Source organism: Salmo trutta, chromosome 16, assembly GCF_901001165.1.
Source record: "Salmo trutta chromosome 16, fSalTru1.1, whole genome shotgun sequence".
Classification (NCBI taxonomy): domain Eukaryota; kingdom Metazoa; phylum Chordata; class Actinopteri; order Salmoniformes; family Salmonidae; genus Salmo; species Salmo trutta.
Window position 1 is genome coordinate 5,158,387 of NC_042972.1, and position 13,621 is coordinate 5,172,007.

The 13,621-nt window shown below is 46.0% G+C and overlaps 1 protein-coding gene across 15 annotated transcripts in view; it reads left to right on the forward strand.

Moving 5' to 3' along the window:
* The window catches only part of LOC115149987 (arf-GAP with coiled-coil, ANK repeat and PH domain-containing protein 3), a 160,264-nt gene that overhangs the window by 115,775 nt on the left and 30,868 nt on the right, over positions 1 to 13,621 (forward strand). For all 15 annotated transcript variants that reach the window (XM_029692831.1, XM_029692835.1, XM_029692836.1 and 12 more), the window contains 2 exons: positions 5,727 to 5,839; positions 9,130 to 9,181. In XM_029692831.1, coding sequence (XP_029548691.1) covers positions 5,727 to 5,839; positions 9,130 to 9,181 — 165 coding nt within the window. The remainder of the gene's footprint in view (positions 1 to 5,726; positions 5,840 to 9,129; positions 9,182 to 13,621) is intronic.

A 13,621-nucleotide genomic window follows, 5' to 3' on the forward strand; every position in this document is an offset into this window, starting at 1 on the left:
AAGCAGACAGACAGTTCTGTAGGTCGTAGTCCTACGTGACAAGCAGACAGACAGTTCTGTAGGTTATAGTCCTAGGTGACAAGCAGACAGACAGTTCTGTAGGTTATAGTCCTAGGTGACACGCAGACAGACAGTTCTGTAGGTTATAGTCCTAGGTGACAAGCAGACAGACAGTTCTGTAGGTTATAGACCTAGGTGACAAGCAGACAGACAGTTCTGTAGGTCATAGTCCTAGGTGACAAGCAGACAGACAGTTCTGTAGGCTATAGACCTAGGTGACAAGCAGACAGACAGTTCTGTAGGTTATAGACCTAGGTGACAAGCAGACAGACAGTTCTGTAGGTTATAGACCTAGGTGACAAGCAGACAGACAGTTCTGTAGGCTATAGACCTAGGTGACAAGCAGACAGACAGTTCTGTAGGTTATAGACCTAGGTGACAAGCAGACAAGCAGACAGACAGTTCTGTAGGTCATAGTCCTAGGTGACAAGCAGACAGACAGTTCTGTAGGCTATAGACCTAGGTGACAAGCAGACAAGCAGACAGACAGTTCTGTACGTCATAGTCCTAGGTGACAAGCAGACAGACAGTTCTGTAGGTTATAGTCCTAGGTGACAAGCAGACAGACAGTTCTGTAGGTTATAGACCTAGGTGACAAGCAGACAGACAGTTCTGTAGATTATAGTCCTAGGTGACAAGCAGACAGACAGTTCTGTAGGTTGTAGTCCTACGTGACAAGCAGACAGACAGTTCTGTAGGTTATAGACCTAGGTGACAAGCAGACAGACAGTTCTGTAGGCTATAGACCTAGGTGACAAGCAGACAGACAGTTCTGTAGGTTATAGACCTAGGTGACAAGCAGACAAGCAGACAGACAGTTCTGTAGGTCATAGTCCTAGGTGACAAGCAGACAGACAGTTCTGTAGGCTATAGACCTAGGTGACAAGCAGACAAGCAGACAGACAGTTCTGTAGGTCATAGTCCTAGGTGACAAGCAGACAGACAGTTCTGTAGGTTATATACCTAGGTGACAAGCAGACAGACAGTTCTGTAGATTATAGTCCTAGGTGACAAGCAGACAGACAGTTCTGTAGGTTGTAGTCCTACGTGACAAGCAGACAGACAGTTCTGTAGGTTATAGTCCTAGGTGACAAGCAGACAGACAGTTCTGTAGGCTATAGACCTAGGTGACAAGCAGACAGACAGTTCTGTAGGCTATAGACCTAGGTGACAAGCAGACAGACAGACAGTTCTGTAGTTGCAGCTTGTGGAAAACCCCAAAGGTTATCTCCTGTCCTGTGGAGTTTAGAACCCATCCCTGAAATGCAACTTTTCAATCCCCGCTACCTTCTATTGTTGCAAGAATGAGTATTGAAGAAAACAATGTGTGTTATCTGTGTAGAAACCTTGAGGATCTTTTCATAGACAGGAGTATTGAGCTAGTGATGCTTACACAATGATCTGCGTCATACACTATGTCTATGTTGGATTCCGGAGAGTTCAGTTCTCTCTCTCTCTGTGTGTGTGTGTGTGTGTGTGTGTGTGTGTGTGTGTGTGTGTGTGTGTGTGTGTGTGTGAGATGAGTGGTCCTGGTGTCTGTCTGATCAAAAGATGGCTTGTGTTTAGTGAAACTGATATAACCTGATACGTACAGTGCCTTCAGAAAGTATTCAGACCCCTTGACTTTTTCCACATTTTGTTACGTAACAGCCTTATTCTAAAATGGATTAAATCTACAAACAATAACCTATAATGACAAAGCAAAAACTGTTTTTTAGAAAATTTTGCAAATGTATACATTTTTTTGGGGTTGAAATATCACATTTACATAAGTATTCAGACCCTTTACCTAGTACTTTGTTGAAGCACCGTTGGCAGTGATTACAGCCTTGAGTTTTCTTGGGTATGACGCTACAAGCTTGGCACACCTGTATTTGGGGAGTTTCTCCCATTCTTCTCTGCAGTTTCTCTCAAGCTCTGTCAGGTTGGATGGGGAGTGTCGATGCACAGATATTTTCAGGTCTCTCCAGAGATGCTCGATCGGGTTCAAATCCGGGCTCTGGCTGGGCCACTCAAGGACATTCAGAGACTTGTCCCGAAGCCACTCCTGCATTGTCTTGGCTGTGTGCTTAGGGTTGTTGTACTGTTGGAAGGTGAACCTTTGCCCCAGTCTGAGGTCCTGGGCGCTCTGGAGCAGGTTTTCATCAAGGATCTCTCTGTACTTTGCTCCATTCATCTTTCCCCCGATCCTGACTAGTCTCCCAGTCCCTTCAGCTGAAAAACATCCCCACAGCATGATGCTGCCACCACCATGCTTCACCGTAGGGATGGTGCCAGGTTTCCTCCAGACGTGATGCTTGGAATTCAGGCCAAAGACTTAAATCTCGGTTTCATCAGACCAGAGAATCTTTTCTCATGGTCTCAGAGTCCTTTAGGTGCCTTTTAGCAAACTCCAAGCAGGCTGTCATGTGCCTTTTACTGAGGAGTGGCTTCTGTCTGGCCATTCTACCATAAAGGCCTGATTGGTGGAGTGCTGCAGAGATGGTTGTCTTTCTGGAAGGTTCTCCCATCTCCACAGAGGAACTCTGGAGCTCTGGCAGAGTAACCATTGGGTTCTTGGTCACCTCCCTGACCAAGGCCCTTCTCCCCCGATTGCTCAGTTTGGCAGGGCTGCCAGCTCTAGGAAGAGTCTTGGTGGTTCCAAACTTCTTCCATTTAAGAATGATGGAGGCCACTGTGTTCTTGGAGAACTTCAATCTTACAGATTTGTTTTGGTACCCTTCCCCAGATCTGTGCCTGGACACAATCCTGTCTCAGAGCTCTACGGACAATTCCTTCGACCTCATGGCTTGGTTTTTTCTCTGACATGCACTGTCAACTGTGGGTTCCTTATATAGACAGATGTGTGCCTTTCCAAATCGTGTCCAATCAATTGAATTTACCACAAGTAGAGTTGTAGAAACATCTCAAGGATGATCAATGGAAACAGGATGCACCCGAGTTCAATTTCGAGTCTCATATCAAAGGTTCTGAATACTTATGTAAATAAGCTATTTCTAAAAACCTGTTTTTTTGTTTTGTCATTATGGGATATTGTGTGTAGATTGATAAGGGAAAAATGATATAATCCATTTTAGATTATGAATCTATTGTAGAATAAAGCTGTAACATAACAAAATGTGGAAAAAGGGAAGGGGTCTGAATACTTTCCCGAAGGTATAACCTATACGGAGGTAGACTATAATCTACTTTTTATAATCAAGGTAATTGTCCATTGTTGTTGTGTGTGCACAAGACACAAAAGCAATATGGTGGAAATCAGAACAGTGTCAGGCTGAGTGACTAGCATCTCTTTCCTCTGCATCAAACAGTTTCCATTGGGCAACACCAGTGAATGATTGACAGCCCCATATCCCCCCATTAGCTATCTGTCAACGTGTTAGCTATCTGTGTTAGTTCTCAGACAAACATAAGGCTGCATCCTGGGGATGATCCACTGTCTAGTTTCCCACCAGCTTATCTAGAAATCATTAGGTCACAGAACAGCGTCCTGTCCCCTCTACTAGTTCTCTATGACATACGGCCTACTGTACACTACAGTGGAGGCTGGTGCGAGGAGCTATAGGAGGACTGACTCATTGTAATGGCTGGAATGGAATAAATGAAATGGTATCAAACATATGAAAACCACATGTTCTGAATCCGTTCCATTTGAATCCGTTCCAGCTATTTCACAGAGCCCGTCCTCCTATAGCTCCTCGCACCAGCCTCCACTGGTACACTGTATTCACAGGGCCGTATTATTTTTCATCTCTAGTCTGAGGTGGTTGTTGTTGTCTCTTAAGATTCAGTCCATCTGTGAAGAGGATATGCTGCGAGCCTACAGTATAGGACAATTAGCTCTTATATGAACACAGTGTGTATATATATATATATATATATTTTTTTTTTTTTTTTACTGTATGTAATATACAGTACCAGTCAAAAGTTTGGACACACCCACTAATTTTTTCTTAATTTTTTACTCTTTTCTACATTGTAGAATAATAGTGAAAACTATGAAATAACACATATGGAATCATGTAGTAACCAAAAAAAGTGTAGCCACACTTTTCTCTCAACCAGCTTCACCTGGAATGCTTTTCCAACAGTTTTGAAGGAGTTCCCACATATGCTGAGCACTTGTAGGCTGATTTTCCTTCACTTGGAGGTCCAACTCATCCCAAACCATCTCAATTAGGTTGAGATTGGGTGATTGTGGAGGCCAGGTCATCTGATGCAGAACTCCATTACTCTCCTTCTTGGTCAAATAGCCCTTACACAGCCTGGAGGTGTGTTGAGTCATTGTCCTGTTGAAAAACAAATGATAGTCCCACTAAGCGCAAACCAGATGGGATGGCGTATCGCTGCAGAATTCTGTGGTAGCCATGCAGGTTAAGTGTGCCTTGAATTCTAAATAAATCACTGACAGTGTCACCAGCGAAGCAACCCCACACCATCACACCTCCTCCTCCATGCTTCATGGTGAGTTCACACATGCAGAGTTCATCCGTTTACCTACTCTGCGTCTCACAAAGACACGGTGGTTGGAACCCAAAATCTCAAATTTGGACTCATCAGACCAAATGGCAGATTTCCACTGGTCTAATGTCCATTTCTCGTGTTTCTTGGCCCAAGCAAGTCTCTTCTTATTGGTGTCCTTTAGTAGTGGTTTCTTTGCAGAAATTCGACCATGAAGGCCTGATTCACGCAGTCTCCTCTGAACAGTTAATGTTGAAATGTGTCTGTTTCTTGAACTCTGAAGCATTTATTTGGGCTGCAATCTGAGGTGCAGTTAACTCTAATGAACTTATCCTCTACAGCAGAGATAACTCTGGGTCTTCCTTTCCTGTGGCAGTCCTCATGAGAGCCAGTTTCATCATAGCGCTTGATGGTTTTTACGACTGCACTTGAAGAAACGTTCAAAGTTCGTGAAATGTTCCTGATTTTAAAGTAATGATGGACTGTCGTTTCTCTTTGCTTATTTGAGCTCTCCTTGCCATAATATGGACTTTTTACCAAGTAGGGCTTTCTTCTGTATGCCACCCCTACCTTGTCACAACACAACTGATTGGCTCAAACACATTTAGAAGGAAAGAAATTCCATACATTAACTTTTAACAATGCACACCTGTTAATTGAAATCCATTCCAGGTGACTACCTCATGAAGCTGGTTGAGAGAATGCCTAGTGTGTGCAAAGCTGTCATCAAGGCAAAGGGTGGCTACTTTGATTTGTTTAACACCTTTTTTGGTTACTACATGATTCCATATGTGCTAATTCATAGTTTTGATGTCTTCACTGTTATTCTACAATGTAGAAAATAGTACAAATAAAGAAAAACCCTTGAATGAGTAGGTGTGTCCAAACTTTTGACTGATATATATATATATATATATATATTTACTGCACAGTAACATAATATACAGTTGTACCATAATTCATACTACAGGAATTGTTATTTTCTTGCCCAGTTAGCTATAAAGATTTACAGTTGACTTCAGACCCAAACCACAGTCTCTCTCTTCCGTAAATTAGCTACAGACACAAACACCCTCCTCTCCTCTCCTCACCTCTCCTCTCCTCTCCTCTCTTCTCTTCTCTTCTCCTCTGTAAGTTAGCTACAGACACAGACATTAACCCCAGTCTCCCCCCCTCCCTCTTGACCCCTTTGTCTCGGTCTCTAGGACTTCTCCTATGATGATAATAAGGTGGAGTTCAACGTGGACGCTCCTAACGGAGTGGTGATGGAAGGTTACCTGTTCAAGAGGGCCTCCAACGCCTTCAAGACCTGGAACAGGTGAGATGGAAACACCTGTCCTACACCTCAACTACAACACCTTTCCAGAAATAATCTCACTGTTGCCGCTTGTTATAGACCCCCCTCACCCCCCAGCTGTGCCCTAGACACCATATGTGAATTAATTGCCCCCCATTTATCTTCAGAGTTTGTACTGTTAGGTTACCTAAACTGGGATATGTTTAACACCCCGGCCGTCCTACAATCTAAGCTAGATGCCCTCAATCTCACACAAATTATTAAGGAACCTACCAGGTACAACCCTAAATCTGTAAACACGGGCACCCTCATAGATATCATTCTGACCAACCTGCCCTCTAAATACACCTCTGCTGTCTTCAACCAGGATCTCAGCGATCACTGCCGTAATGAGGTCCCTGGTCAAACGACCACCCCTCATCACTGTCAAACACTCCCTAAAACACTTCAGTGAGCAGGCCTTTCTAATCGGCCTGGCCCGGGTATCCTGGAAGGATATTGACCTCATTCCGTCAGTAGAGGATGCCTGGTTATTCTTTAAAAGTGCTTTCCTCACCATCTTAAATAAGCATGCCCCTTTCAAAAAATGTAGAACTAAGAACAGATATAGCCCTGGGTTCACTCCTGACCTGACTGCCCTTGACCAGCACAAAAACATTCTGTGGCGTACTGCGTTAGCATCGAATAGCCCCTACAATATGCAACTTTTCAGGGAAGTTAGGAACCAATATACACAGGCAGTTAGGAAAGTAAAGGCAAAGTCCATGGAGATTAAGAGCACCTCCTCCCAGCTGCCCACTGCACTGAGGCTAGGAAACACTGTCACCACCGATAAATCCACGATAATCGAGAATTTCAATAAGCATTTTTCTACGGCTGGCCATGCTTTCCACCTGGCTACCCCTACCCTGGTCAACAGCTCTGCACCCCCCACAGCAACTTGCCCAAGCCTCCTCCATTTCTCCTTCACCCAAATCCAGATAGCTGATGTTCTGAAAGAGCTGCAAAATCTGGACCCCTACAAAGAAGCTGGGCTAGACAATCTGGACCCTCTCTTTCTAAAATTATCCTCCGCAATTGTTGCAACCCCTATTACTAGCCTGTTCAACCTCTCTTTCGTATCGTCTGAGTTCACCAAAGATTTGAAAACTGCCGCGGTCACCCCCCTCTTCAAAGGGGGGTGACAATCTAGACCCAAACTGTTACAGACCGATATCTATCCTACCCTGCCTTTCTAAAGTCTTTGAATGCCAAGTTAACAAACAGATCACCGACCATTTCGAATCCCACCGTACCCTCTCCGCTATGCAATCTGGTTTCCGAGCTGGTCATGGGTGCACCTCAGCCACACTCAAGGTACTAAACAAAATCATAACCACCATTGATAAAAGACAATACTGTGCAGCCGTCTTCATCGACCTGGCCAAGGCTTTCAACTCTGTCAATCACCGCATTCTTATCGGCAGACTCAACAGCCTTGGTTTCTCAAATGACTGCCTCGCCTGGTTCACCAACTACTTCTCAGATAGAGTTCAGTGTGTCAAATCGGAGGGCTTGTTGTCTGGACCTCTGGCAGTCTCTATGGGGGTGCCACAGGATTCAATTCTCGGGCCGACTCTTTTCTCTGTATACATCAATGATGCCGCTCTTGCTGCTGGTGATTCTCTGATCCACCTCTACGCAGACGACACCATTCTGTATACCTCTGGCCCTTCTTTGGACACTGTGTTAACAAACCTCCAGACAAGCTTCAATGCCATACAACACTCCTTCCGAGACCTCCAACTGCTCTTAAATGCAACCGATCGCTTCCCGTACCCGCCTGTCTAGCATCACTACTCTGGACAGTTCTGACTTAGAATATGTGGACAACTACAAATACCTAGGTGTCTGGTTAGACTGTAAACTCTCCTTCCAGACTCACATTAAGCATCTTCAATCCAAAATTAAATCTAGAATCGGCTTCCTATTTCGCAACAAAGCATCCTTCACTCATGCTGCCAAACATACCCTCGTAAAACTGACTATCCTACCGACCGGCGATGTCATTTACAAAATAGCCTCCAACACTCTACTCAGCAAATTGGATGTAGTCTATCACAGTGCCATCCGTTTTGTCACCAAAGCCCCATATACTACCCACCACTGCGACCTGTATGCTCTTGTTGGCTGGCCCTCGTTTCATATTCGTTGCCAAACCCACTGGCTCCAGGTCATCTATAAGTCTTTGCTAGGTAAAGCCCCACCTTATCTCAGCTCACTGGTCACCATAGCCACACCCACCAGCAGCACGCGCTCCAGCAGGTATATCTCTCTGGTCACCCCCAAAGCCAACTCCCCCTTTGGCCGCCTTTCCTTCCAGTTCTCTGCTGCCAATGACTGGAACGAATTGCAAAAATCAATGAAGCTGGAGACATATCTCCCTCACTAAATTTAAGCATCAGCTGTCAGAGCAGCTTACCGGTCATTGCACCCGTACATAGCCCATCTGTAAATGGCCCACCCAACTACCTCATCCCCATATTGTTATTTATTTTTTTGCTCCTTTGCACCCCAGTATCTCTACTTGCACATTCATCTTCTGCACATCTACCATTCCAGTGTTTAATTGCTCAATTGTAATTATTTCACCACTATGGCTTATTTATTGCCTTACCTCTTTAATCTTACTACATTGCACACACTGTATATAGACTTTTCTATTGTGTTATTGACTGTATGTTTGTTTATTCCATGTGTAACTCTGTGTCGCACTGCTTTGCTCTATCTTGGCCAGGTCGCAGTTGTAAATGAGAACTTGTGTAACGATCATCATAGAGAGGTGACCAAGATGCAGCGTGGCACGTGTTCATGATTATTTATTTAAATCAAACAAACACTCGAACAAAAATAACAAAGGGAAACGAAAGCACACAGTTCTGACAGGTACAGAAACACAAAACAGAAAACAACTACCCACAAACACAGGTGGGAAAAGGCTGCCTAAGTATGATTCCTAATCAGAGACAACGATAGACAGCTGCCTCTGATTAGGAACCATACTCGGCCCAAAACAAAGAAATACAAAACATAGAATGCCCACCCCACACCCTGACGTAACAAAATAGAGTAATAAACCGTCTCTCTCAGGTCAGGGCGTGACAACTTGTTCTCAACTGGCCTACCTGGTTAAATAAAGGTGAAATAAAAAAAATAAAAAACACAACAGTACTGTTTGATTCAGAGTGGTACTTCATCTCAGTCTCCTCTTGTCTCCTCTCCTCCCCTCCTCCTCTCTAATCCTTTCCTCCCCTCCTCCTCTCTCCTTCCAGACGGTGGTTCTCCATACAGAACAGCCAGCTGGTCTACCAGAAGCGACTTAAGGTAAGAAAAGAACTGGGACTTTTGAAAGGAGAGCTATGTAATCAGCCTGAATGCCTGGTCTGTTTGTGCTATCATTAGGCTGTTGGCCAATCATCAAGAAAGGGGCTTTAGTTATTGAGATACCCCTACAAACTCATGTAACCCAATATTGCAAGCTCTGATATTGCTAACATTTGAAATACAAGTAGCCCGTTGCCTTCCCAACATAAACAAACAGCAGTAGGATATCTTAATGCCTCTAGGAAATATAGACCTGTAAACACAAAGAATAGCAATAGGAAGAAATATCAACTATCAAATATGAATATTTTTTGATGAATTTAAACTTTCCAAGTCAAATGTGGTCTCATTCAGTGCTGTTGTATGGTCCTGCCTGACAACATTACATAGTTACACATTTATTCCATTCCAGCCATTACAATGAGCCTGTCTTCCTATAGCTCCTCCCATCAGCCTCCTCTACTCCAAATCCATTATTGCATCCAAAATCCAATATGGCTGCCATTATACCATTAAATGGTGGTTTAATCACCTGTATAGGTTTTAAATAAGAGACATATTGTAGATGTGTGTACTGTACCTATGACCTGTACTCAATACCAACGTTGTATAATTAAACTAGATGTGTGTACTGTACCTATGACCTGTACTCAATACCAACGTTGTATAATTAAACTAGATGTGTGTACTGTACCTATGACCTGTACTCAATACCAACGTTGTATAATTAAACTAGATGTGTGTACTGTACCTATGACCTGTACTCAATACCAACTATGTTGGGCATCCAGTAGGCCTGCCATAATTAAACACCATTGTCTGGATATAGAAAAGCCAGCAGACTGATTGGCATGGCAACACCAAATATTCCAAGTCACAAGCCTCATTGAGGACCAATGAGGTAACTGGGAGGCTCAAACAAAAGACAAGAGAACCCATGAGACACCCTCTCCCTAGCTCTACAACTTGTGGTATACCAACTGTGGTATGTATAACTTGTGCGTCCAGGATTGGGCTCTGAAATCACCTCGTTATGAAGAAGTAAACTTTGATTCATTGCTAGTCCAATACGGCTGCCTGACTCCAACATGACCTTCCACTGACTCATGGGATTTGTGATGCTCGTTGGGATGTTTCGTTGCACTTTTTTGCTGTTTGGGATGAGTTGGTGACATTACAACCAAACATGATGCCAAGCGCATTAAGGCAGGTGTTCATCACTTCCTGGGTGGATATGAACATTAGACTGCTGGCCTTCCTGGGTGGATATGAACATTAGACTGTTGGCCTTCCTGGGTGGATAGGAACATTAGCCTGCTGGCCTTCCTGGGTGGATATGAACATTAGCCTGCTGGCCTTCCTGGGTGGATATGAACATTAGACTGTTGGCCTTCCTGGGTGGATATGAACATTAGCCTGCTGGCCTTCCTGGGTGGATGTGAACATTAGACTGCTGGCCTTCCTGGGTGGATAGGAACATTAGCCAGAGCTATGTAGGAGGGATATCACACCTGGTACAAATGATTGTCTAGTCTATACCTGTGCCAAGAGGGGAGTAGTTCAAAGTCCGGGTACAGGGGGTGGCTTGGGTCTAAAATGATTTTGTGAGGCTTGCTGAAGGCCCTGACCTTACATAACTCATTCAGGCCTGTTTTTTTTTACTTCAAGTACCTTGCTTGCTGTGGTGATAATCCTTCTCAGCATATTTCTCTGCCTGACAGTGGCATTGTCAAACCAACAAACAATACAAAAAGTTAAAATACTCTCAATGAAAGATTTTGCAAAACAGAGTCAGTACAGTACAGTCAACATTAAAAGATCCCCGTTTTTTTGAGAAAGTACAGTCTCTGTAGATCAGGTCTGTACATTTACTCCACTGAAGCTCATTGTCCAAGAGGACACCCAGATATCTCTATTCCTCTACAATCTCTAGATGTTGCAGAGGTAGGTGTTGTATCTCTTTGGTCTTGTTGGTATTGGAGGACCGAGTGCGATTCATCACACCACTCATTTAGAGCCCGAGGAGCTTCTGGCGCTGAGAACATGACTTTTCACAATGTCCTCAAAGCGTTTCATTACTAAGGATGTCAAGGCAACAGGGTGGTAGTCATTCAGCACAGAGGGATTAGATGCTTTAGGAATGGGTATAATTACAACATTTTTCTACAATACTGGCACGTGTTGCTGGTCGAGCGAAAATTGGAAAATGTATGTAAAAACACCAGCCAATTGTTCAGCACAGTGTTTTAACACATGTCCACACTTATTTTGTCTGGACCTGGGCTTTTGTATGTGTTACATTCCCTGAACAACTTCAAAACATGAGCCTGTTTAACAACAACCCTCTCAAACATTTGTAATGATGCTTCCATTTGTTTTTACCTCCGTCACAAAGTTGTCTGATTCAAATCTTGAGAAGAAAACATTCAGTTGATTAGCCATGTTCTGGCCCTCATGTCTCCCAAGGTCAGCATTGGTTTTTCCCCTGCCTATGTGGGGGGCACTAGCCATGGATTTAATCCCTTGCCTGAGGAGAGGCTCCTCTCCACCCTTTGCTTGTATGCCTCTGTCACGGGAGTCGTAGGGATCGGACCAAAACGCAGCGGGAACGTGTAAACTCATCTTCTTATTTTATTAAAGAAGGAAAACAACAGAAACACGTAGACGAAAAACAACAAACGACACTAAACAGTCCCGTCAGGTGCACGAACACAAAACAGGACACTACCCACAAATCCCATAGGAAAAACACCCCTCTTAAATAGGACCTTCAATTAGAAGCAACGAGGAGCTGTTGCTTCCAATTGAAAGTCCACCCAATAAACACCACATAGAAATAGACATACTAGAACTAACATAGAAATAGACTAACAAGAACATAGCCCAACAAACCCCGAAACACTCTAAACAAACACCCCCCTGCCACGCCCTGACCAAACTACAATAACAAACAACCTCTTTTACTGGTCAGGACGTGACAGTACCCCCCCCCCAAAGGTGCAGACCCCGGAAGCACCTCACACAAAAATAAACACAAAAAAAAATAACCCCCCCCCAAAAAAAATTATCCTAACTAAAGGGAGGGAAGGGGAGGGTGGCCACCGTCACCGATGGTTCTTGTGCTACACCCCCCCCCTCCCTAACCTCCTACTACGGAGGTGGTTCAGGCTCCGGCCTTACTCCCCAACCTAACCTGTCCACCCCCGCTAAATGCTTATTATATTTTACCCATCCCGAAGTCTCTGGGCTATGGCGCATCGCTGGAGACCTCGGGCTGATGCACATCGCTGGAGACCTCGGGCTGATGCGCATCGCTGGAGACCTCGGGCTGATGTGCGACTCTGGGAGCTCCGGACTGGAGGGCGACTCTGGGAGCTCCGGACTGGAGGGCGACTCTGGGAGCTCCGGACTGGAGGGCGACTCTGGGAGCTCCGGACTGGAGGGCGACTCTGGGAGCTCCGGACTGGAGGGCGGCTCTGGGAGCTCCGGACTGGAGGGCGACTCTGGGTGCTCCGGACTGGAGGGCGACTCTGGGTGCTCCGGACTGGAGGGCGACTCTGGGAGCTCCGGACTGGAGGGCCGACTCTGGGAGCTCCGGACTGGAGGGCGACTCTGGGTGCTCCGGACTGGAGGGCCGACTCTGGGAGCTCCGGACTGGAGGGCGACTCTGGCTGCGGGAGCTCCGGACTGGAGGGCGACTCTGGCTGCGCCAGTTCCGGACTGTAGGGCAACTCTGTCGGTTCCGGACTGTGGGCTGTCTCTGTCGGCTCCGGACTGTGGGCCGTCTCTGTCGGCTCCGGACTATGGGCCGTCTCTGCTGGCTCCGGACTGTGGGCCGTCTCTGCAGGCTCCGGACTGTGGGCTGTCTCTGCTGGCTCCGGACTGTGGGCTGTCTCTGCTGGCTCCAGACTGTGGGCCGCCTCTACTGGCTCCGGACTGTGGGCCGTCTCTGCTGGCTCCGGACTGTGGACCGTCTCTGCAGGCTCCGAACTGTGGGCCATCTCTAGACGGGGCACTGTCGCCGGAAGCTCTGGACTGGGCACTGTTGCCGGACAATCTGGACGGGGCACTGTTGCCGGACACTCTGAACGGGGCACTATTGCCGGACACTCTGGACGGGCCACTGTCATCGGAAGCTCTGGACGGGGACTGCGCACTGAAGGCCTGATGCATGGGGCTGGCTTAGGAGGCGCCAGACTAGGGACGCGCACCACAGGGCTAGTGCGAGGAGCAGGAGCAGGATGAGCTGGACTGGGCTGACGCACTGGAGGCCTGGTGCGTGGGGCTGGTACTGGAGGTACCAGACTGGCGACACGCACCCCAAGGCTAGTGCGAGGAGCGGGAACAGGACGTACTAGACTGGGCTGACGCACTGGAGGTCTGATGCGTGGTGCTGGCTTTGGAGGCGCCAGACTAGAGACACGCACCTCAGGGCTAGTG